Genomic DNA, 22,394 nt, shown 5'->3' with positions numbered 1-22,394 from the left:
TGCTGGGTCAAATGGTATTTCTATTTGCAACTTTTTGAGAAAGCGCCATCCAGCCTTCCATAGTGACTGCACCATTTTACACTCCCACCTATAGTGAACAAGGGTTCTAATTTCTCCACAACCTCACCAGCATTTGTTGTTTGCAGGAATACACGTTTCTTGCACTTGATTATTCACCTTTCTACTTTTCTGGCAGCAGGTGTTTGTTCACTCAAACAGCCCAATTTAAACAAACAAGCTGTGCATGAGTCCAAGTTCCCCAAGCACATTATTAGTCTCCTTACTTGCTGTTGATGAGGGAGGGTAAACACTGCAGATAAGTTTCCTTAGCTCAATGTCTGCTTCCTGAGGACACCACTCATGTGCTGTCCTGCCCACGATGAACTTGGGCAGACGATCTCACAAGACAATTGACGTCTCGTCTCCTTCCTTCTGCTCTTAGGCGCTGAAATGCTAACACCATTTCCAGGGGGTAAGTCAAATTGTTCTGACATCTATTAGATTTGGTTTCACAAACCACAAGCTTTTGAGTGGTGGGTAGATCATCAACCATACAAAAGTTGCAAATGAAATTACTTCGCCAGGAAATCCCATGCACCCACCTCACTCAGAAATTGTGGTTCCCTCTCAATTCAGTGGAGAGCATCAAAGGCAGCACACATCGGTCAACAGCTGTTTGTAACTGTGTGTTGGGTTCTTATTGGGCACTACGGGGAGGCAAGGTAATGGTGTTTAGGATTTAAAGGGAGAAATAGAAGCTGCACAAAATAGCTCAAAATGGGATGAATATGATTAGTTCTAGAGAAGGAATAGACATTAAATGCAGCGGAAGCTTAGAAGAGGGAACACACCTGTTGGATGACCAGAGACCTCTTCATGAAGAGAGGTCATTTGAGACAGACCATTTTGAGAAGTGAAATGGGAAAGGAGGCAAGCATCCAAGGTGCCAGCCCCATGCTGTATGTATAAAGAACCGGAGCCGCACCCTCAGAGTCCTTGGGGCTTGGTCCACCCCTGTTTGGGGCCTTCATGGAGTTGTTTTGAAGCTTCTACTTGATCTTCCTGCTAACCTAAGAAGGATGTGTGAAGAAAGTCTTGTAAAACTCAATTTGAACTTTAAAAAAAAGATTTAAAACGTGTTTGGGAATTAGTTTGTAAGTTCTTATTTTCTGAGTCAGACCGGAAAATTAGTGTCAGGCTAAGGTATTTGAACTGTCAAAGAGATTGTAATAAATTCCCTCTTTTTTCCATATCTTGTGTCACCTAGAAGCAGGCTTATTATATATAGTGTTGCTGCTGTTAAGTGCCGTCAAGTCATAGGCGACTCATAACGACTCTATGAGTGAAAGTCCTTCAACACTTGTGTGTGTGACTTTCATCCTTTCTCCAGGTTCATAGGGTTTCTGCAGGCAAGCTATTTATGGAAGTGGATGCTGCTCCTGCTTTTTTTTACATATATATAAATATATAAAACATTATATATAATATTATTATATATTTGCTCTCCATAAATGTTTATTGCATTAACACAATTCAAGTTAGAAACACATGAAAATCTTGAAGGTTGTTGAGTAGGCAGGCCCCATGCCTAAAAAGAATTTAGGAATATCAACTTGAGTGGGTGAATATCCTGGGTGGTACAAAACAGCTTACCTTTTGACCATTAGTGTAAAGGCTGTTGGTCCAAACCTACTCAGAGGTGTTGTCTAAAGGGCAGAAAATGAGACATGGGGACACAGGGCCATGAGCATCGCTCTGAAAGGGTCAGAGAGTGAGATGAGCACAACCTCTCACCGCCCCACAGCAGAAAGCAGATGCAGAGCCCAGAGCCCAGCCCCAGGGAGCCTCTAGAGGCACCAGCAGCAAGAGGTTGGTTTCTTCATTATTGACTCAGACTGTGGTACCAAGAGTGGGGTTTATTAGGGAAGTAGGTTGGAAAGTGGAGGAGGCAAAGAATATCACTCAATGCAAATCCAGGTTGAGGCCAGTAGTCCCAAACCAGATTAACAGCAAATCACCTTTCCTTAACCACCCAAGAGTGCTGCATAAAGAGACTTGACAGTCACAATTCCTTAATTAGTAAAAGTTTAGGTTTCTGCCATCATGTGACAAGAAGAGCAATACCTTTAACTGTGGCCTTTATCTCAGTCTCCTCTGGTTTTACCTTGCCACAGTCTCTGCACAACAGTGTCACAGTCTCTCTACCACCATCACCAGGATCACGTTCTCACCAGTCTTGCTCCATTCTCCCTCAGGTCTTGCTGCTCAGTGTTGGAAGCTCTCTCTCTGTTTCTCTCCTTTTCTGTCTCTCTCCTTCTCTCTGTCTCTCTCTTTCTCACTCTCCCTCCTTCCCCCTCCCCACACCCCCCAGTCGCACAGCTGTTGATGATTTGCAAGACCATGTGTCTGCAGTTAAGGTAGCTGGAGGCCAGCAGGGGCTAATTTAATGGCTTGAAAAGCCAACTTTTAAGTTAACACCACAGGTGCCTTGGAAGACAGACCAGGGGATCTACTTCCAACAAGTCACAATCTTGAAAAGCCCACAGGGCGGTTCTACTCCACACGTGTAAATTTGAATTAACTCATTATGAGTTGGACTCACCCCAATGGAATCAACAACCACCCTGCAGACTGTGTGTAGACCATGTGGAGGCGACGTGAGTGGACTCAGAGGTGTAAGGGAGGTGACTCACTAATCCCAGAAGAGGAACACTCAGGTCTTGAATAGTTTTTGAGAATCTATTTTAAGCACTCTTCTGAGAAGTGTGTAGAGGGACTGAAAGATGTAAAATAATATTTTTTTAAGTTTTATTATTTTTTGTGCATGTACCATCATATCAGATCTGACCGGTACAAGAGGATTCTGTGCTCCTCTGAAAGATGTAAAATAATATTTTAATATTTGCTTAACAGTGGTACATTATGACGGTTAGACTTCTGGTTCATTCGCAACCGCTTTTGTTCATTTAACATTTTCTGGGTTTTTCTATTTTACTGCTTAAAGATGCAAGGTATTGTGAGTTCACCAAGAAATAGTGACTGAGCCAATATGTGTCCTAACCCCAAACCAAGCCACACCTGTTGCCATCAAGTTGATTTCTGCTCGTGGTGACTCTTGTGTTACAGGGTAGAACATCCCCTGGGGATGTCCTTTACTTTACAGAAGCAAACTGTCAAGTTTCCTTATGCAGCACTCTTGGGTAGTTTTGAACCACCAACCTAGCAGTCTCAAACTCTATGTTAGATTGGAAGTCCCAAACCATGTGTCCCCCTAGAAAACAATTAAGTATCCCAGAGGCTGTGATAGCAAGTGGTTCTTAACCACAGGGAACTTCACATCTATTTTAGAAGCACTAGTTCTAATGTAGAAGCGCAATTTGTGGCAAACCCAGTAAGACAGAGGCCTTCCTAACCAGTCCTTCTTTCAGTAGGCCCTTGATCTCCTGCACATTATTTGTGTAAAAATATGGTAACACCTCGGAGGTTTTTTTACTAATTTTTTTCTTTTTGGTGAAAATATGCACAACAAAACTTTTCCCCAACACAATTCTCCCGTTTTCAATCCAGTGGTATCACTTACAGGCTGCGTGTTGTGTCACCATTTTCATTATTCTCTTCCAAAATATTTCACTGTTAGCAACACCCATGTAACTATGATCAGCAACTTCTTTCACCTTAAAAGTGTCTAAGTTTTGGGGAGCTCTGGTGGCCTAGTGGCAAGGAGCTGCAACTACAATCCCAGAGGCACACGGTTCGAATCCACCAGATGCTTTGCCGGGAAAGGAGGGACAATCTCCTCCTGTACCAGTCAGATCTGATTTGACGGTACACACACACAAAAATTTTTTAAAAAAAGTGTCTATGTTTAGACACAGACCACTGATTCCCTCCCCAGTGATATGTGCTGGCCTTGCTTTCCAAACAAGCCTTTCTAACACTGGTTTTCTTTAAGTTCTCAAAAGGTCCTTGCTCCTTGCTGTCCTGGGACCTCTGTGCATACTCTTCCCTTTGACCATAAAGCTCTCTGCTCCTCCCCATTCCTCTTTATCTACTAAACTTTCTATCCTTTTTCCAAGTCTCAGACCCAACTTCACTCTCCCAAATTGTGCTCTATGAAGATGTTATATACCTTTCCCCCTCTGATATGTCATCTTCCATGTGCTTGTAAATTTGCACTCACATTGAATTAATGTGACTGTCTCCTCCAGTGAGACTGTTCCTCTGTGACAGCAACAATCACATCTGTCCTATAAACCTCAGGATGTACCATACTATCTACTGTTAACATAGTGTATGTTCAAGAAGTATTTGTTGGATAGTTAAACAAACAGGTTTGATACAGAATATGTCCCTTTTCTGTGTCTTCAAAAGACTGGCCACAATTACAACTTGTGAATGGGTCAAGCCAATGTTCCGGGCGTGTGGAAGTCTTCTATCACGGCCAGTGGGGCAGGGTTTGTGATGACCACTGGGACATGAACGAAGCAGACGTGGTGTGCCGGCAGCTGGGCTGTGGGCGCGCCCTCGCAGCGCCTGTGGGGGCCCAGTTTGGTGAAGGTTCAGGCAAGTTTCTGCTGGACGATGTGGACTGTACAGGAAGAGAGAGTTTTCTGGGACAGTGCCCTCATGCAGGTTGGTTCATCCATAACTGTGGTCCTGGGGAAGATGCCAGCATTGTCTGTGCAGGTAAGAGTTACCTCCCCTCCACCATACACATCCCATTGTGCTTAGATCGTGTCTCCACCAATCCTCTCAGCAAAGCTCCGATGCAATCACTGACCACCACTGCCCACATGTAGGACACAAAAGCAGACACATTCGAGAGCTTTTTGGCTCGATAGTAGGGATTTATTGGCCATGTGATGCTGAAATGCATTTAATACAGAGGAAAATTGTGGGGGAAATGGTGGATCCTTCACAGGGTGTGGGTTTCTAAACAACTAGAGGAAAGAGTCCAGTCAGTGGGAACCTCAAATGCCCTCTGAGTGTGTCCTCCTTCCCACTACCCTGTGATGAACCCAGAGATGAAGTTTTTCTCTCTGAAAGTGTATACTTCAATGAAGGTGAAGAAACGAGGAGTTTCTGAGTTACAGGACTGTTGGTGCTGGGTGCTGACGAGGTGACTGACTCACAGCATCCGTATGAACAAGAACTCTGAACCTTGCCCTTACCCTAAACCATCGCCATCTCTGTCATGTTCAATGCCATTGTCCAGGCTTTGTCTTGTTGACTGTGGGTTCAGGTGAAGGTGACTAGGCACAACACTATGGACAACTAGTACTCACTCCCAACAGTCCAGATGACACTTTCTCCACTTCAGCCTGACCCACCACTGCCGTCAGGTCAATGTCACTGTATTTTGGGTTGATTTGAGTGCTAACATTTATACGCCTGATGATTCAAGTCATCTGAGCTAAGGCGAGGAGGATCAGCATTTTTAGTTTGGGGGAATCCTATTTCATTTGATATATGATCTTTAATTACAGCATATCAGGAAACAATCACCCTTTATTAAAGCAGATCTTTTCTTTTCCCACGTGTTCACAGAGAGGCCTGAGCATGTCAAACCCGCACTGGGTAAGTTCATGCTTTTGCTTTCTCAACCTGACATCTTTTATTCTACGTGCTATGTGGGCGGCTAAAAGGTAGATAATAGAGAGAGAAATGGGATCAGCGGTGGGAGGGACCAGACTACCATATACGGTGCTCGTTGTTTTCCGTTCTGCATTCCTGGGCCATTTAGATGATCCCACCAGTGGGGTGGAAATGCTGTTGGGCCACTTTCTTCCGACCACAAGAATTAGCTTTATTTAATTTCAGTCATGGGAGTTATTCTCGGGGGTTGGTAGTTTCAAAGCCTTGCTCCTACCACGGTGCCTACAGGGTGAGTTATTCTTCCAGCTGACACGCTGTCTATTACAGGTTCTTCTCCACTAGGGTGGGGCTCGGTGTACGAGAGTTAGGATACTGGCCCAACAGTCCTTAGCTGTTTCTCACTCATTCTAAGTCACTGAATTCTCAACCCTTTTCCCTCCAGAGGGCACTGACAGTCACTTCTGAGGCCCCCAGGCAGGCTTCACATAGGACATACAGTGTTGGTCGTTACTTTGTTAAATTGTCCTTGTGTTTAAAATAGGGTTTTGTTGAGAAAGGTGAATAAGATACATGTTTTGTGCTTGAATGGTCCACCTGCTGGTGTAGTTCGAAGCCAGTGAGTATTGGAATTAGTAAATCCAACAAAGAAGTGTTCAAGACAGGGTGGTTTAGTATCTAAGACTGAACTTTGGAATGGGATAAAATGGATAAATTTCATGATAAATCAAAGTTTAAGTTCCATCTCTGTCACTTACTTAGAATGACCTTGACAAGTCACTAATACTTTTTACAAAAGGAAATTAAACCACTGGCTTACCAGTGTTCCACTTGGATAAAATGAACTTTTGGAAAGATAGTTAGGGTCAACTGTATTGAGTACTTAGAATAATCCAAGCACATAAAAGTTCAACAATTTGCCCAAGGCCATGCGGATAGCACATGCAGGAGTTGCTATCTTCATTGGGTATCCTGTCACTCCACGGCTTTGTTTGGTGCCGCACAGAAAAATCACAGGTGAACTGAAGCATCACAGGCGGACAGCTTTCCTTACACAAGTGGGGTCACCGTGAGTGGTAACTGACTTGACTGCAAGGCCTTTGATTGTCTTTGGTTTATTCTGACCAAACAGCCATATATGATTCACCACATTTAAAATTTCACATTTTAGACCTGTATTAGTTTTAAAAAGTTGTTGAAAATCAATAAGTAGGCAAAATAAAAGTCATCCAATTTATTTGTACAAGAAATTTTTCAATGTGTTTGTACTAATGTTGTGGTTGTTATGTGCCGTCGAGTCGCCTGCGACTCATAGCGACCCTATGTACAACAGCCCTAAACTCCGCTCTGTCCTGTGCCAATCGCACTGTCTCTGACACTCCCATCCCAATTATCCCAGTCACTGAATCAATCCACCTCATAGAGGGCCTTCCTCTCCTGCGCTGTCCCTCCACCCTCCCAAGCATGATGTCCCTCTCTAAGGACCGGTCTTTCCTCACAACATGTCCAAAGTAAGTTAGACGGAGCCTCAGAATCCTTGCCTCCAAGGAGTCACCCGGTTTAACCCTTTCCAGGACAAATCTGTTTGTTTTCCTAGCAGTCCATGGTATTCTTAATACTCTTCTCCAGCACCACAGCTCAAAGGCATCAATTCTCCTTCTATCCTCCTTGGTCATTGTCCAACTCTCTGATGCATAACAAGTGATTGCAAAAACCATGGCCTGTATCAGACGCACCTTAGTCTCCAGAGAGACACCATTCCTCTTCAGCACTTTGGAGAGGTCCCTAACAGCAGATTTTTCCATGGCAATGCACCTTTTAATTTCCTGGCTGCTGGTGCCAAGACTGTTGACTATGGAGTCAAGCAAACTAAAGCTGTGCACAATCTCAGTCTCTTCACCATCCATCCTGATGCTGCCAATTGGTCCAGTGGTGAGAATCTTTGTCTTCTTGACATTGAGCCTCAGTCCATATTGTAGGCTGCAGTCCTTGACAATACAAATAAATAAAAATGTATGTTTGTACCAATAGGTAATGGAAATTCAGCGACCATATTATCAGGTAAGAGAACATGTTTGTGCTTTTTCTGTTGGGGAAGCTCTAAGTGTCCACCTAAACACAGGAGAAAAGTGCATCATAAAAACTATCAGCTTTTCTGATCTGATAGAAACTATGTCCCTTAGTGATTCTTCAAGCTGGAATCCTCCTCGTGCCTCAGCTCCCAGTCTCTCTCTGGGACAATAAGCACTTTACTGCAGTGACCCGGCACTGAGGCCATCGCGTCTCCGAGGTCTTCCTGCATGACACCAACACTCCTTCATTCTGGTTACAAAGGAGCCACAGTCTGCACTTGTACATTGAGTCTGGTAGAAAGACAAGCTGGGGATGGTGGAGTCTACCAGGACTTGGGGTGGGTGGCCAAACAAGGACTGAGTATTTCCTTAATTTGAAGAGGTAGTAGCTACTTCAGATCTGAGGCAAAATTTCATCTTGGAAAATCTCAGGGACTCCTCTGCGTGGCCACACCTCTCCGAAGTTACTATGAGCAGTTGCTTACTTTTAACAGGTGTTTCTTTATTCCAGTGCTGCCGGCTGTCATGTCAACTCTTACCTCTCCTGTATCTGCTGCCCATTCAACACCATCAGGTAGGATACCACCAGCACCATCATCACCAACTGCCATGTAGCTCCCGAGTCACACTGTAACGACAGTCACTGGTTCTGCTGCCACCACTCACTATTGTAATGGTCTGGAGGCTGCGTGGGTGAGAGTTTGAACAGTTAGATAGTGTTGAGATAGAACTATTTGAGAAGAAAGGTGTAAGTTGAGTTCTAGAGGATTACTACCTCCCAGTGTCCTACTGAATTTTGTGTTCAATCATGGATAGTTTTCGTATCAAAGAAAAATAACAAGAATGTTCATTTAACATGCTTTAAAGTGCAAAGAAGTTGAGAAGTGTGTGTATCTAGGGGTACGTCTCTGTATGTGATAAAGAGACATGTAAAAGGACCATTGCATATCCTTTGAAGTTGTGAAAAGAAACTGGTGCACTCAGCAGACGGAAAGTTATGTTACCAAGCCCAAGGTGGATGATTTTAATCTGTGGCCCTCAGGCCTGATTGAAACTGTTTTTGTCAAACATTCTTCTAAGTGGTCTAGCCCTGGTGTGTCCACTTGCTGTACAGAGGTAACTCGTGGTTGCTGTGAAGCTGAACACTGTGACCCTGATGTGCCAAATGTGATAATGGTTACCCATGGTGGACAGTGTTTGGTGGAGCTTCCAAATTAAAACAAGCTTGGAAGCAGTAGTGGAATTCACTTCTGAAATAGCCTGCCTCTGGAAACTCTATGAACATAGAGAAATGACCAAAGCTATACAAGTGTTCAGCTCTTTTGTTCATAGGGTTGCTATGAGTCGTATATGACTTGACGGCACTAACAACAACAACAACTCAGTCTCATATCTGGACAATGTCCCTCTTGGAAAGATTGGATTCTCTTTCTTCACTTACAAGTCACACTCCTTGGGTTTACTTCTTCCTCCTCTTGGGGAGCAGTGCTCACCTTTCATGCCTTTCTCTACTCCCGCCGTCATAGTTACTTGCTGACTTTCCCTTCTATCATCCATATAAGAACCCTGGAGATACAAAGATTAAGCACCGATAACTAGAATGTCAGCAGTGTGGACTTAGCAGCAGCTGATGTGATGAAAACCGTGACATTATTCACTATGGCTTAGTAAGTAAGCAAGTACTCTTAAGCCAATGTCTACCTTGCTTACTGAGTTACTCAACACAACTGTTAAGCATTTAGCTGCTTACCCAAAAGATTGCTGTTCAAATCCACTGTTTCTTTAGGAGAAAGGATCTGGAGGTCCGCTTTCATAAAGATTGTAGCTTTGGAAAAGTTATGGGCAATTCTATTCTGTTCTGTCAGGTCACTAAGGGTTTATGTTGTTAGGTGCCATTGAGTCAAGTATGATCCACTATGAACAACAGATCTGAACCTTGTCCTATCCTGTGCCATCTTCACCCTTCCTGACACTCAGAAAGTTGAGAACAACAACTACAAACCCAGTATGGTAGGTGTCAGGAAGGCAATTTCTGGCATCCTCTAACTTTACAATTTTTTAAATTCATTTCAAAGAACATTTACAGAGATTTTGGATTTCCATTCATTCATTCATTGTTGCACTTTTCTCCCCGCCCACCCCTTCACCCCCAGTTTGCTCTTCTCTTTGAAAAGTATATGAAAAATCCTTTCATTGGTATACAATCCCCCTGAACCCCTCCACCCCCACCCCGAGTATACTCCACTCTGAAACCTGCAGTCTGGACTCTTACGATAATCATGTTGTTGTTGTTATGTGCCATCGAGTCGTTTACGACTCATAGCAACCCTATGCACAACAGCCCTAAACCCTGCTCTATCCTGCGCCAACCGCACTGCCTCTGACACACCCATCCCGATTACCCCAGTCACCGAATCAATCCATCTCATAGAGGGTCTTCCCCTCCTGCGCTGCCCCTCCACCCTCCCAAGCATGAAGTCCCTCTCCAAGGACCCGACCCTCCTGGCAACATGTCCAAAGTATGTCAGACGAAGCCCCAGAATCCTTGCCTCAAAGGAGTAGCTTGGTTTAATCCTCTCCAAGATGAATCTGTTTGTTTTCCTGGCAGTCCATGGTACATTCAGTACTCTTCTCCAACACCACAACTCAAAAGCATCAACTCTCCTTCTGTCCTCCCTAGTCATTGTCCAACTCTCTGATGCATAACAAGCGATTGCAAAGACCATGGCCTGTATCAGGTGCACCTTAGTCTCCAGAGAGACACTGTTGCTCCTGAGTACTTTAGAGAGGTCCCTAACAGCAGACTTTGCCATCGCGATACGCTTTTTGATTTCCTGACTGCTGGTGCCAAGAGTGTTGACTGTGGAGCCGAGCAAACTGAAGCTGTGAACAATCTCAATCTCTTTGTCATCCATCCTGACGCTGCCAATTGGTCCAGTGGTGAGAATCTTTGTCTTCTTGACATTGAGCCTCAGTCCATACTGAAGGCTGCAGTCCTTGACCCTTCGCAGCAAGTGCATGAGGTCCTCCTCAGTTTCAGCAAGCAGGGTTGTGTCATCTGCATAACGCAGATTGTTAATAGATCTTCCACCAATCCTGATGCCACAATTCTCCTCATAGAGCCCAGCCTCTCGGATAATCTGCTCTGCATACAGGTTGAAAAGGTATGGAGACAGGATGCATCCCTGGCGTACACCCTTCCCAATTTTGAACCATGCAGTGTTACCCTGCTCTGTTCTGACTACTGCCTCTTGGTCCAAGTATAGGTTTCACATTAGCACAATTAAATGTTCTGGGATTCCCATTCTTCTCAGAGTCAGCCACAGTTTGTTATGATCCACACAGTCAAATGCCTTTGCATAATCAATGAAACACAGATAGATATTCTTCTGGTATTCTCTGCTTTCAGCCAAGATCCATCTGACATCAGCAACAATAATCATAGTACCCTATAACATACTGCTTTTAAACTGTTCTCTCCCTCATCTGTTTCAATGCAGTATACATCATTCATCCAGCTTTTCTCATTCTTATCCCAATTCTGATGTCAGTCCCATTCTACAACAGTGGCACTATGCAGTGTCCTTTGTCCTTTTGTGACTGAGATATTTCAGCATAATGTCCTCCAGGGTCACCCATTTTAATAATATTTCATGAGTTCCTCGTTGTTCAAAGCAGTGTAGTATTCCCTTGTGTGAATATACCATAACTTCTCTACCCATTTGTTTGTTGATGGGCACTTGGGCTGTTTAGCAGTATGGAATTAGCACCAAGATTACAGCCTAGAAAAGCCCATGTGGCATTTCCATTCTGTCCTATACAGTCACTGTGTGTTGGCTCTGACTGAAAGGCAACAAGTTTCATTTTTTTGGGTTTATTGTTGTTGTTATGTACCATCCAGTGAGAACCAACTCACAGCTGACCCTCCCGTGGGTTTTCAGAGGCCATGCTCCCAAGCCAAAGGTGGGTGACTCAGCCCTCAGGCCTGCCTTTAATTGTTTTTGGTGAAGCATTCTTCTAGGTCATGTAACCCTGGTCTGTCCACTTGCTGTACAACGGTAACTCGTGGTTGCTGTGAAGCCAAACACTGTGACTCTGATGAGTCAAACGTGATAATGGTCACCCATGGTGGACAGTGTTTGGTGGAGCTTCCCGATTAAAACAAGCTTGGAAGAAGGAGTGGCATCCACTTCTGAAATAGCTTGCCTCCAGAAACCCCATGGATCTGGAGAAAGGACGTAAGTTATACAGGAGGTTTCACAGGGTCGCTGTGAGTCGCCTGCGACCCGATGGCACTTAACAACAAAACAAATATAGCACAGGAGCGCTTGTCTATCATATCTTCTCCCAAGCAGCAGCTGGTGCATTGAAACAGCGTGCTTTGTTGTTGGTTTTTTTTTTTTTTGGAAACAGCGTGTTTGAGTTGACAGCATGACTCCTTATCAAGCCACCAGAGCTCCTTTTCTTTGGTTTTGTGGGTTGAATAAATTAAATATCTAAAATTAATTTTAATAATACCGATTTTTTAATCCAACTTTTTAATTTGGTAGGCCAAATAAAATGTATTGTTAAAATTATTTTCACCTATCTTACTTTTGAAATTGTGGCCACTCAATTTTAAAATGACGGCTGTGCCCACGTTTGTTTCTATGGGCTAGTGCCACCTTATGTTGCATCAGTCTTTGTGTTGATTCTCTTCTTTGGATTTTCTTATTTAATCCTCACCACGGCCGGATGAGGGAACTGCTATAATCCTCATTTTCCGAATGAGGAAGCTGCTGCTTAAATAGGCTAAATGCTTTCCCCAAGGGCGATGGAGAGATAACAAAAAGCAATGTGACCTGGAGTGTAGCTCCGAGGTGTCTAAACCTCTGTGTTAAAATCCTATTGTGTGCGGAAAAGATTGAGTGGGGACGCTGCCTACTCAGGTATTCTGAGGCTCTCTGTTAGAGAGTGGAAAGATGGAGTAACCCTGAGCCAGAACCTCACTCACTGTTCTTACTCCTACACTTTGCTGTTGCTGTTGTTAGGGTCCAGCTAGTCGATTCCGACTGCAGCAATCCTAGGTGAGTCAGAGGAAATCACAGCTCTGCCTTCCACCTTTCTCGCCGTCGTTGCTGGCCTTGACGTTCTCGCCACTGCATCTAGGATCCAGCCGTTGAGTAGCAGTGGACGCTAACTGATTTCTTGCATTTATCTCCTCCAAGTCCGGGTGTCCGTTCTGGCTGAGCCTCCCAACCAGGACACCAGCTTCAGCCTAGCATACCTCGTCCATCTTCCCATTCCACCCCACGCTGGCAGTTCCCTCTTTTAGGTTTCGATTGCTTTTCATCTGTCCTCCCGTTTTGCTCTGTTCCTCTCCGCACAGCTGTGTGTAGCATCCTAAGCTATCCAAATGAATAAGAACTCATTTGCTAATTGAAGGATTGCAAATTTGATTCTATCCAGAGCTGCCTCTGAACACAAAGTACAGATGCTTTGTGCTAAAGGCATCGCTGTCTAGGATTATTTTATGTGTTTATCTTGACATTATGAAATATAATTTCTTTGAATTGTGGAATTTTTCTAGAATAAGAAAATGCTACAAATTGAACCACCAGCAGTGATAATTAAACCCTTTCCTATGGGAGGAGGAGGGTCTGACAATCAACTTTTTTTTAAGATAAAAAATAAAGATAGATTTATCCCAAACGAATGGACCCCCCTCCTTGGAGGGAAGGATGGAGAAGTTTGGCCAGTCTAGCTTTGCAGACACTGTGGAGCGCAGTCCTATCCTGTGGCACAGGGGTGGCCGTGAGTGTTCATCCACACAAGGGCGTCAGTTTTTCTTTTACAGCTAAGAGTACACACTTGTTTCCCACTGACACTGTCAGCTTCTTGGGGCAGAATCTGTATCTTTTTTTTTTTTTTAATGTTTGAGCCCTTTTTTTTAAACTTTTATTTGTGTGTGTGTATGTGTTTACCATCAAATCGGATCTAACTGGTACAGGTGGAGGGAGATTGTTCCTCCTTCTCCAGCAGAGCATCTGGTGGATTTGAACCACTCACCTCCGGGATTACAGTGCACCTTCTTGCCACTAGACCACCAGAGCTTGCATTGTAAACATCTCCCCTATCCATACAAACACACACTCTGTCCGTAGAATAGTGTCTACTGCCTGTTGACTATTCAGTGGTTGTGAAATAAGTGTTTGACTCGGTAAATCCTGCTTGGTTTTCCTTGCTTGCTTCATTTTGTCCAGTTTGAAGCATTAACAAAAGAGAACAAACTACATTAAAATTTGGGGCCTCATGTCTAAGTGGCCCAGCAAGGATTCTTTTCAAACCAAAGGGACATACATCCTTTACTTGAAGGTGCAGGGCTCAGAAAAGTTTCTACAAGAAGACTGCTTTGTTTTTTTAATTTGGTTTTCTCTTTCGTTCTTTTTTTTCTGGCAGGAGACTGTTTTGTTGTAGTTTTTTTATCTTTGTTGTTGTTGTTACTGGGTTGGCTTTGGTTTGGTTTGATTTTTTTTGGAAGGAGACTGTTGGTTTGGAGCGGCACTCTGCCCCCTTGCAGCTGTCTGACTCTCACCATGTTTCTTTGCCTCTTTCTGTTCTTATCTGATAAGTGGGGTTAATGAGAGAGGATTAAGCCTGTGGCTTTGTTGATGGATTTACTGGGAATTGTACAGTTCACAACCTTCTGCAACCTTCATCTCTGTTAAGTTAAAGAACATTCTCACCCCTCCAAAAAACCGGACCCACCAAATGGTTTCTCTCTACCTCTTTACCCAACACTCAACCTCTAACAATGACTAACTTTCTCTCTATGAATTTCTTTATTCTGGATATTTCATATTAATTCATATATATGACAATATTTAGTATAATATTTCAAGATGGTTAAACCAAATAAATTCCAACTCATGTTAATCCTATAGGTTACTGTGAAAAGAGCAGAACCACCCAAAAGGTTTCCAGGACTGTACTATTGACAAAGGCAGAATGCTTCCTTATTCTTCTGGGAGCAGCTGGTGGGTTTGAACTGCCAATCTTTGCATTTGCAGTTCAGTATTTAATGTATGGCACCAGCAGCCTCTCTGAAGGTTTTGTAAGACTCTCCATCATGAATGCAGTTGTACGACAGTGATTAAACTGTTCCCCCAGAAACAAAAAAACAAATGAAAAGAGTTGTTCTCTTTTGATTAAATCATTGTCTTGCTTTTCCAACTTCCACCCTCTTAGAAGATATTCAGAATCCAATCATTCCATCAGAAGGATCAATGAGCTCTGAATTTGAATAATGGAAACTGGGTGCAGCATGTTGTATGTGCCCCGTTCATCTTCTCTGAGCCCCTCACACCAGTCGTCACCCAGTTGACTCTCACTCGTGGTGACTCTGTGTGTGTTTCGGGGTAGAGCTGCACTGCTGTGCTCTCCAGAGGCCGAAGTTCAGAAGTGGACTGTGCTGCTTAAATGCCTCTGAGTAGACTTGAATCTTTAACCATTTGATGTAAGAACGACCAGGAACTCCTTGCCAATGGAGCTAGAAATCATGCACAGTGTCTCATGTAACCCTTCATACTCTATAGAGGTCCGTCCCCACAAGTGCATGTGTTTTATCCATCTTCCTCATGACTGGGTTCCTAATAATTAGTATGGTTCTTAGAACAAACACCCTCAATATGTATCTATTGACTGTGTAACCAACTGCACAGACTCTGTGTGAGTGTCTGTGTGTGTGAGTGTGTGTGTGAGAGAGAGAGTGTGTGTGTGTGAGAGAGAGAGAGAAGAGAGAGAGAGTATGGGATCGGTTCTGATCCTTCTTGCAAGAGGAATTTCACCATTGGCCAAGAACAATCATCTTGGCACTGTTCAGTAGAGACAAATCCTCCGTTCAAGAATCAGGGTCATAAATACAGACCACCCTTTGAAAAGTGCCAGTAGCCCCTATGTGTACAGATAGTCTTCCTCAGAAAGAAAGGCTGTGGGCCAGCTAATGAAGTCAGATTCTTCTAAGAGATTCTTTTATTTTGCAGCATCAGCCGAAAATGAAAAATTATCAACCATCTTATCAGGTAAGGGCAGTGATTCCGTCTCTAGTCACAGAGGTGCATGGCCTAGCCATTCATCTGAGAGGTGTAGAGACAGTGAGCTCTCTTCCAGGAGGTTCTGACTCATGAGTTACAATGGTTTCACTCAGAACATTACATGTATAACTTCTATGTATGTATGTATGTATATAGTGAGGTCATACAAGATGTTCACTCAGTTCCTTGGATTTCCCAAGATCAGATGCCTCAGTGAGGACTAGTAAGCCCTTCCCAGAGATTTTGCCACAGGCATGAACACTAGAAAGAGGAGGAAAGAAAAGTTTATTGAGAGAAAAATTATTGAGAAGGAAGAAGAGCTTATTAAGCACAGTACACTGTCCAACGACAATGGGTCTTAGGGAGCTCTGATGGCCTAGTGGCAGGAAGCTGCATTGCAATCCCAGAGGTGTGTGGTTCAAATCCACCAGCTTCTCTGCTGGAGAAGGAGGGACAATCTCCTCCTGTACCAGTCAGATCCAATTTGACGGTACATGCACAAAAAATAATAAAATAACTTTTTTAAAAAAGACAGTGGGTCTTCTCGAAAGTGAGAAATCTGTCAGCCCAGGTGGTCATTGGTAGATGTTATTGAGTCAAGTACAACTCATCATGACGCTATGAACAGCTGACCTGAACCCTGCCTATTCTGAGCCGTCTTCATCATCTCTGGCACACGAGAGCCCATTCCTTAAGTCACGGTGTCAGTCCATGTCCTTGAGGGTCTTTCTCTCCTTCACTGATCCTCCGTCTTTCAAAGCAATAGCTTCTCCTGGCTGCATGAGGTTCTTCTTTCTGCTTTCATTTCTTCTTCTGTGGTTGCTTCTGGTTGGTGGAGGGGACAGTTCTTACATATATGGTGACAGCCTCACTATGGTGTTTGCAGACAGAATACAAAACTGATAAGAGAATGCTATGTCCTGTATCTGTTCCTAACACAAGATGCCAACATCCTTATGAATTCGATGATTTTTTAAAATTTCCCCCCACTCTTCAGTGATCTATTATTATTATTACTACTGGACAGTAAGCAAGTACTGTTATGTAGAACCTGATCAGTAAGTGTTGTCATGCTGAGTTGACATAGGGTTAAGATAGGAAAGGCACTTGGGAGTAGTAGGATCACTGGGCAACCTGAACTTGACTCCAGTCTCATTGGCTCACCTGGTCATTCTCATGAGCTCATGGCTAACCCAAGAGCATGTGGTCAGTCCAGACGGTGTGTCCAGCTGTCACCCCAGAAGATATCACAGAGGTCGTGACTCTTCACCAGTGTCTAGTTGAGTTCTGTGCTTGGGTTTATGCCAACGGGGAGAAGTTAGCAATCCTAGTCACTGTTTTCACATTGTTCTAGTTCTACCAGCCCCTGACTCAGGACCTGCCAGCCGCAGAGCCAGTGTGCCTGAGTCCACTCTTCAAGGTAAGCTGCCCCCAACAGGCCACACACTGGTCTTCGGGGTCCCACACAAATCATCACAACTATGGGAGGACCTGCATAGTAAGAGGCTGAGGGTGACAGGCAGGAGGATGCCCTGGCCTCCGGGGCTGAGTGAAGAGCCACACCTCACACACATGAGCACCCAATCAGCCTCAGTGTTCACATTCATAGTTCAGAAAAGACAGAGAATAAGACAGCTGATGACCGTGTCTCTCTAACCTAACGTGACCAGCGCGTAAAGATTGTCATTGTGGGAAACAGTCCCCTCAGGAAACCAAACCTCTGAAGTCCCGAGTCCTGCCTCATGTTTTCTTTGCTTCTTCCTCAGAAATATTCCCTTGAATTCCATGTGTATCTTCAGAGTTCATGTCTTTTATATTTATTAATTATACTTTCTGTGTATTAATTATGTAATTTAGATATGGGAGGTTCCCCCCCACAAATGCTAAGCTTATCATTCTGGTGAAATTTCTTCTCATATACTTTGGGCATATTTTCAAAAGGGACCAGGTTTTGGAAAAAGACATCATAAGTGGAAAAGGATCAACAAAAGAGAGGGAGACCTCAGCGAGCAGGACTGAGTCTGTGACTAGCACGGTGAACTTGGGCATGACAGGAATCATGAGGTTGGTGCAGGACGTGCAGATCTGCTGCTCACAGGGTGACTGCGAGCTCTAGTCAACTCGATAGATCCGAACAGGAAAAACAAACTTTCTGTTCCTCTTTTTTAATAAATCCTACATTTTTAAAATATAATGTTGTTGTTATTGTTGTTGTTGTTAAGTGCCGTCGAGTCACAGGCGACTCATAGCGACCCTATGAAGGAGAGTCCTCGACGCTTGGGTGCCTTTCATCCTCTCTCCAGGTTCATAGGGTTTCCGGAGGCAAGCTATTATGGAAGTGGATGCCACTCCTCCTTCCAAATAATATTATTACAACTGTATTATTTGAAATCATTTTTATTTTATATTGGTTTGCATACAAGATTCATATACATTGTCTTTCACACTTTCCTTCATTCACGTTGTGTTTCATACAATCATTCCCATGCATTGTGTTTTAGATACACGTTGACATGTAGACACATAAGTATGTCACTGTTTTTCATTTTTATAAGGTATCCCATTTAAAAAAAAAACTTGTCCATTTGTCTATTTTCCAACTAACAGAAGCACAGTTTTGTAAAGCTGTGTGTCTACCCTGTTGATGTCAGTTTCTGAAGAATCAGCATGAGAAGCATACATCCCATCTCTTCACCCTCTTTCTTTAGTGACAGAGAGTGACACATTTGAGATGCAATTACCCAGGGTGGTTTTTTTCTATGTGGAAAAATGGAAAGATTTGTCCTCATATCTAAGCCAGATCAATCATTGCAGTCACTAGGTAAGTTTCACGGTTGCGCCCCTGTTTTTCTGTCCACAGTAGCCTGGCCTGCCCTGAGACTGGTCAGTGGCAATGGAAGATGCTCTGGGCGTGTGGAAGTTTTCTACCAGGGCACCTGGGGGTCCGTGTGTGATGATGGCTGGGGTCTGAAAGAAGCACAGGTTGTGTGCAGGCAGCTTGAGTGCGGGCAGGCGGTGGCTGCCCCACGTGGTGCCCACTTCAGCCCTGGCTCTGGGAAGATTCTCCTGGACAACGTGCAGTGCAGTGGTGAAGAGGGCCACCTGGCCCTGTGTGCCCATGACACCTGGTTCGCTCACAACTGTGGCCACAAGGAAGATGCTGGAGTCATCTGCTCAGGTGAGTGGTCTCTGCGTCCTGAGTGACTCATGGACAGACTGATCATTAAGAAAATTTAGCAATGAACCAGTGACCTCCACTGTGATGTCTGGTGTCATCTTTTCTTCTTGCTCACAGGCTCTTCTACTGCTGGTCCCTCACCTCCAGGTAAGACTGACTTGGTCTATGGCTTAGGTCTCATTCTACTTCTTCTAACCAGAACCAGTTTCCATGGAATCTTTTTAATCTTAATAAACAGAAGCAGAGTTACCATCAATATCGTCCTTGTCATCATCATCGTCATCCTCCTCCTCCTCCTCCTCGATGCCATCATTCTCTTCCGGAGCATCAGCGCCATCAGCTCTATCAGCAGCCAGCCCACCTAGTAAGTTGAAATTTGTAAGTCACTTCTTGTTTGTTCTTAGTTTGTTATGTACATACAGAGCTAAACATCAAGAAAAGCATATTTAAGCAAGCCAGTAAAATGTCTGCAAACATCCATTTGTCTTTGTTGCTGTTGTTACGTGCCGTTGAGTCAAGTATGACTTGTAGCAACTCTGAACAACAAGCTCTGGACCCTGCCTTACCCGGTGCCGTTCCCATCATCTCTGACACACTTGAGCCTGTCGTTGCCATCACTGTGTCAATCTGTGTCACTGAGGGTCTTCCTCCGCCTTTCACAACAGGCTGTCCCTTTTGAGGAACAGCCTCCCCTAACAACATGCCCAAGAATGTGATACTTAGTGTTACCCAAATAGAAGTGCAATTGCCCGATCGAAGTTTCTGAACATTCAGTACAATATGCCACCCTGAATGCCCTTGGCTCAATCAGTACCTAGAAACTGAGTATAACTCAGTACAGTGAAACAATGTCCCAGGTCTGCAAAAGGAAAAGGATTTCTTTCCAAAGCTTCACGTTTGAGGACCCAGACCTAGTGCCACAGGACCCCAAGTATCTGCTTGACCTTGGGTGACTGTATGGGACCATTCTCACCTCAGATCAGGATAACACACTTTCACAATTATTCTCAGAAATAGTTAAAAGGAACTCTCTAATCTGCAGTGGCAACTTCTAAATTCTAGACTCCATCATGTTTACCTTCTATCTGTTTACATAAAGAAAGGTTTCAGGAACACCAGACAGTCTTCAGAACAATTTGCAGTATTTCTGAGGTCACCATGGGCTTGCCTGGGCAGAAGGAGGTCAAAGATCTGAAACAAGGAATTATCTGCAGCACTTGGGAGGAGGGAGGGTTTGCAAGTTCAAATTTTAACCATTTCCCTCTCAAATAGATAATTACAAATGAATGGATGGCATCCAGCATTATGAGTTTATAGAGGATGCTTTTATTTCATTCTTGTGAGAAGGATAGACCATCACATCCCATGTGATTTAAATCCTCTAAAAACCCACTGGAGGGTCAACTATGAGTTGGTGCCAACTCAACAGCAGTGAGAGATGAGTATCTTTCCTTTTGTTTTCCTTAAATATGAAGTGTTTGGGTTGGCCTTCCATTTGGAAACATTTCTTTTACTAAGGAGAAGGGTCAAAGAGATGAGCTTACCAATGATGTTTAATACATGAATAATTGTGATGTCTGTGATGTCACTAACTACAGCCCTCGAGGCCTTAACTCTTCCGGCAGCAGGTGTGAGAAGACATTCCTGAGAAAAATTAGGGACGGATGGAGTTGAGGAAAGCATTTCTTTAAGGTGGCATAACAGCACAGGCTGAGGGGATGGGAGAGACAGCACTGCTTCCAAGCTGTGGAACTCAGGACAAGTCACAATCATGCTTAGTTTTAATTTCTTAATCTGTGAGACACAGAACTAACTCCAGGCGAGCTCTGGTGGCCTAGTGGCAAGAAACTGCACTGCAGTCCCAGAGGTGCGTGGTTCAAATCCACCAGATGCTCTGCTGGAGAAGGAGGGACAATCTCCTCCTATACCTGTCAGATCTGATTTGACGGTACATACACAAATAATAATAATAAAAATTAAAAAATTTTAAAAAAAGAACTAACTCCATACCACATGTGTTTGTTGTAAAGTTTAAGATGGTGACTTTAAAGTGAGGGACCTTCTGAGGTTCTGGCCTTTAACTTACAAACAGCTGGTAGTCATGTCTGCCCTCAGTTTCTGTAACATGATAAAGTCGTTAAGAAGGATGTGTGGGCAAGGAAGGACAGATCAGTCCTTGGAGAGGGACGTCATGCTTGGGAGGGTGGAGGGACAGTGCAGGAGAGGAAGACCCTCGATGAGATGGATTGATTCAGTGACTGGGGTAATGGAGTAGGTGTGTAGGAGACACTGAGGTTGGCACAGGATAGAGCAGGCTTTAGGGCTGTTGTACATGGGGTCACTATGAGTCTCAAAGTGACTCAACAGCACATTACAACAACAACAACAACAACAACAACATGGGGCCTCCAGAACTCTAAGGTTAATGTGGTTCTGGAACACAAAGGTGCGTGTGCTGTATCTGCCTATGGATAGACGAGCTGACTATTGTGTTAAAATATATATACTTCTCAAAAAAAAATATATATATATATCTCATATTTCTGTCCATAGGGGCTAACAGAATGAGGAAATAGCCTTAATAGGATAACTTTTCAGAAATTCTAGATGTCTCTTGAAAAGAGTTTCATGTTTTTAGAAGGGGAATGTAGAAGATTTTCTTATCATTTGAAAAGGAAGCGTACTATGGGTATTTTTGTCGAGGGGAAGCTTGAGACCTGCATGACCTTGTCTGTGGGTATGTCATCACTGAACATTGATGAGAAAGTGGAAACCCTCCGTGAGAATGCAGAGGCCCCTCCGGTGTGTCTCCTCTGCATGCCTCCCCAGGTGCCCGCATGGAGCTGAGGCTGGTGAACGGCACGGGGAGGTGCTCAGGCCGAGTGGAGGTCCTGTTTCAGGGCACGTGGGGGACCGTGTGTGATGACCTCTGGGACCTGGCCGAGGCCACCGTCGTGTGCCGCCAGCTGCAGTGTGGCCAGGCCGTGTCGGCCCCCGTGGGGGCCCATTTTGGGGCTGGCTCTGGACACATCCTGCTGGATGACATGCAGTGTGTGGGCACTGAGAGCCACCTGGGACAGTGTGGACATAAGGGCCGGCCTGAGATCAACTGTGGGCACCTGGAGGATGCTGGAGTCATCTGCACAGGTGAGTGACTGTCATGTGAACATCACCATAGTCACATTCAGTACTGACAAGCGACTGAGTAATAAATACGTTAGAAATCACCTCATAGACCTCGGTCCCTTTCAACCATCAGGTGCCGGTGACTCTGTGTGGCCCAGTCCCTCCCTAGAGCCTCAGACTATGTCTCCATCAGACATCCTCACAGGTTGGTCCAACTGTGCTTGGTTATGACTTTGAGAAACTTTTCTTTCTGAAGTTCATTTTGTTAAGCCATGGTAGAACACCTGAAGGGCTAGATGAGTGAGCAACCTTGTCCCCACATAGTCCAAGTGACATATCCATGTCAAGTCTACA

The 22,394-nt window shown here is 44.2% G+C and overlaps 1 protein-coding gene across 1 annotated transcript in view; it reads left to right on the top strand.

The window, feature by feature from the left end:
• LOC102852005 (deleted in malignant brain tumors 1 protein-like) overlaps positions 1–22,394 on the top strand; it is a 91,180-nt gene that overhangs the window by 4,803 nt on the left and 63,983 nt on the right. Inside the window, exons 3-6 of the mRNA XM_006880143.1 lie at positions 1,076–1,081; positions 4,372–4,590; positions 18,597–18,914; positions 21,744–22,061. Of these exons, the coding sequence (XP_006880205.1) occupies positions 1,076–1,081; positions 4,372–4,590; positions 18,597–18,914; positions 21,744–22,061 (861 nt within the window). The remainder of the gene's footprint in view (positions 1–1,075; positions 1,082–4,371; positions 4,591–18,596; positions 18,915–21,743; positions 22,062–22,394) is intronic.

Source organism: Elephantulus edwardii, unplaced genomic scaffold (genome assembly GCF_000299155.1).
Source record: "Elephantulus edwardii isolate Elephantulus edwardi_28Jun2011 unplaced genomic scaffold, EleEdw1.0 scaffold00006, whole genome shotgun sequence".
NCBI classification, from domain to species: Eukaryota; Metazoa; Chordata; class Mammalia; order Macroscelidea; family Macroscelididae; genus Elephantulus; species Elephantulus edwardii.
The sequence above is the reverse complement of the archived record's forward strand: the minus strand, read 5'-3'. Positions and strand labels throughout refer to the sequence as shown.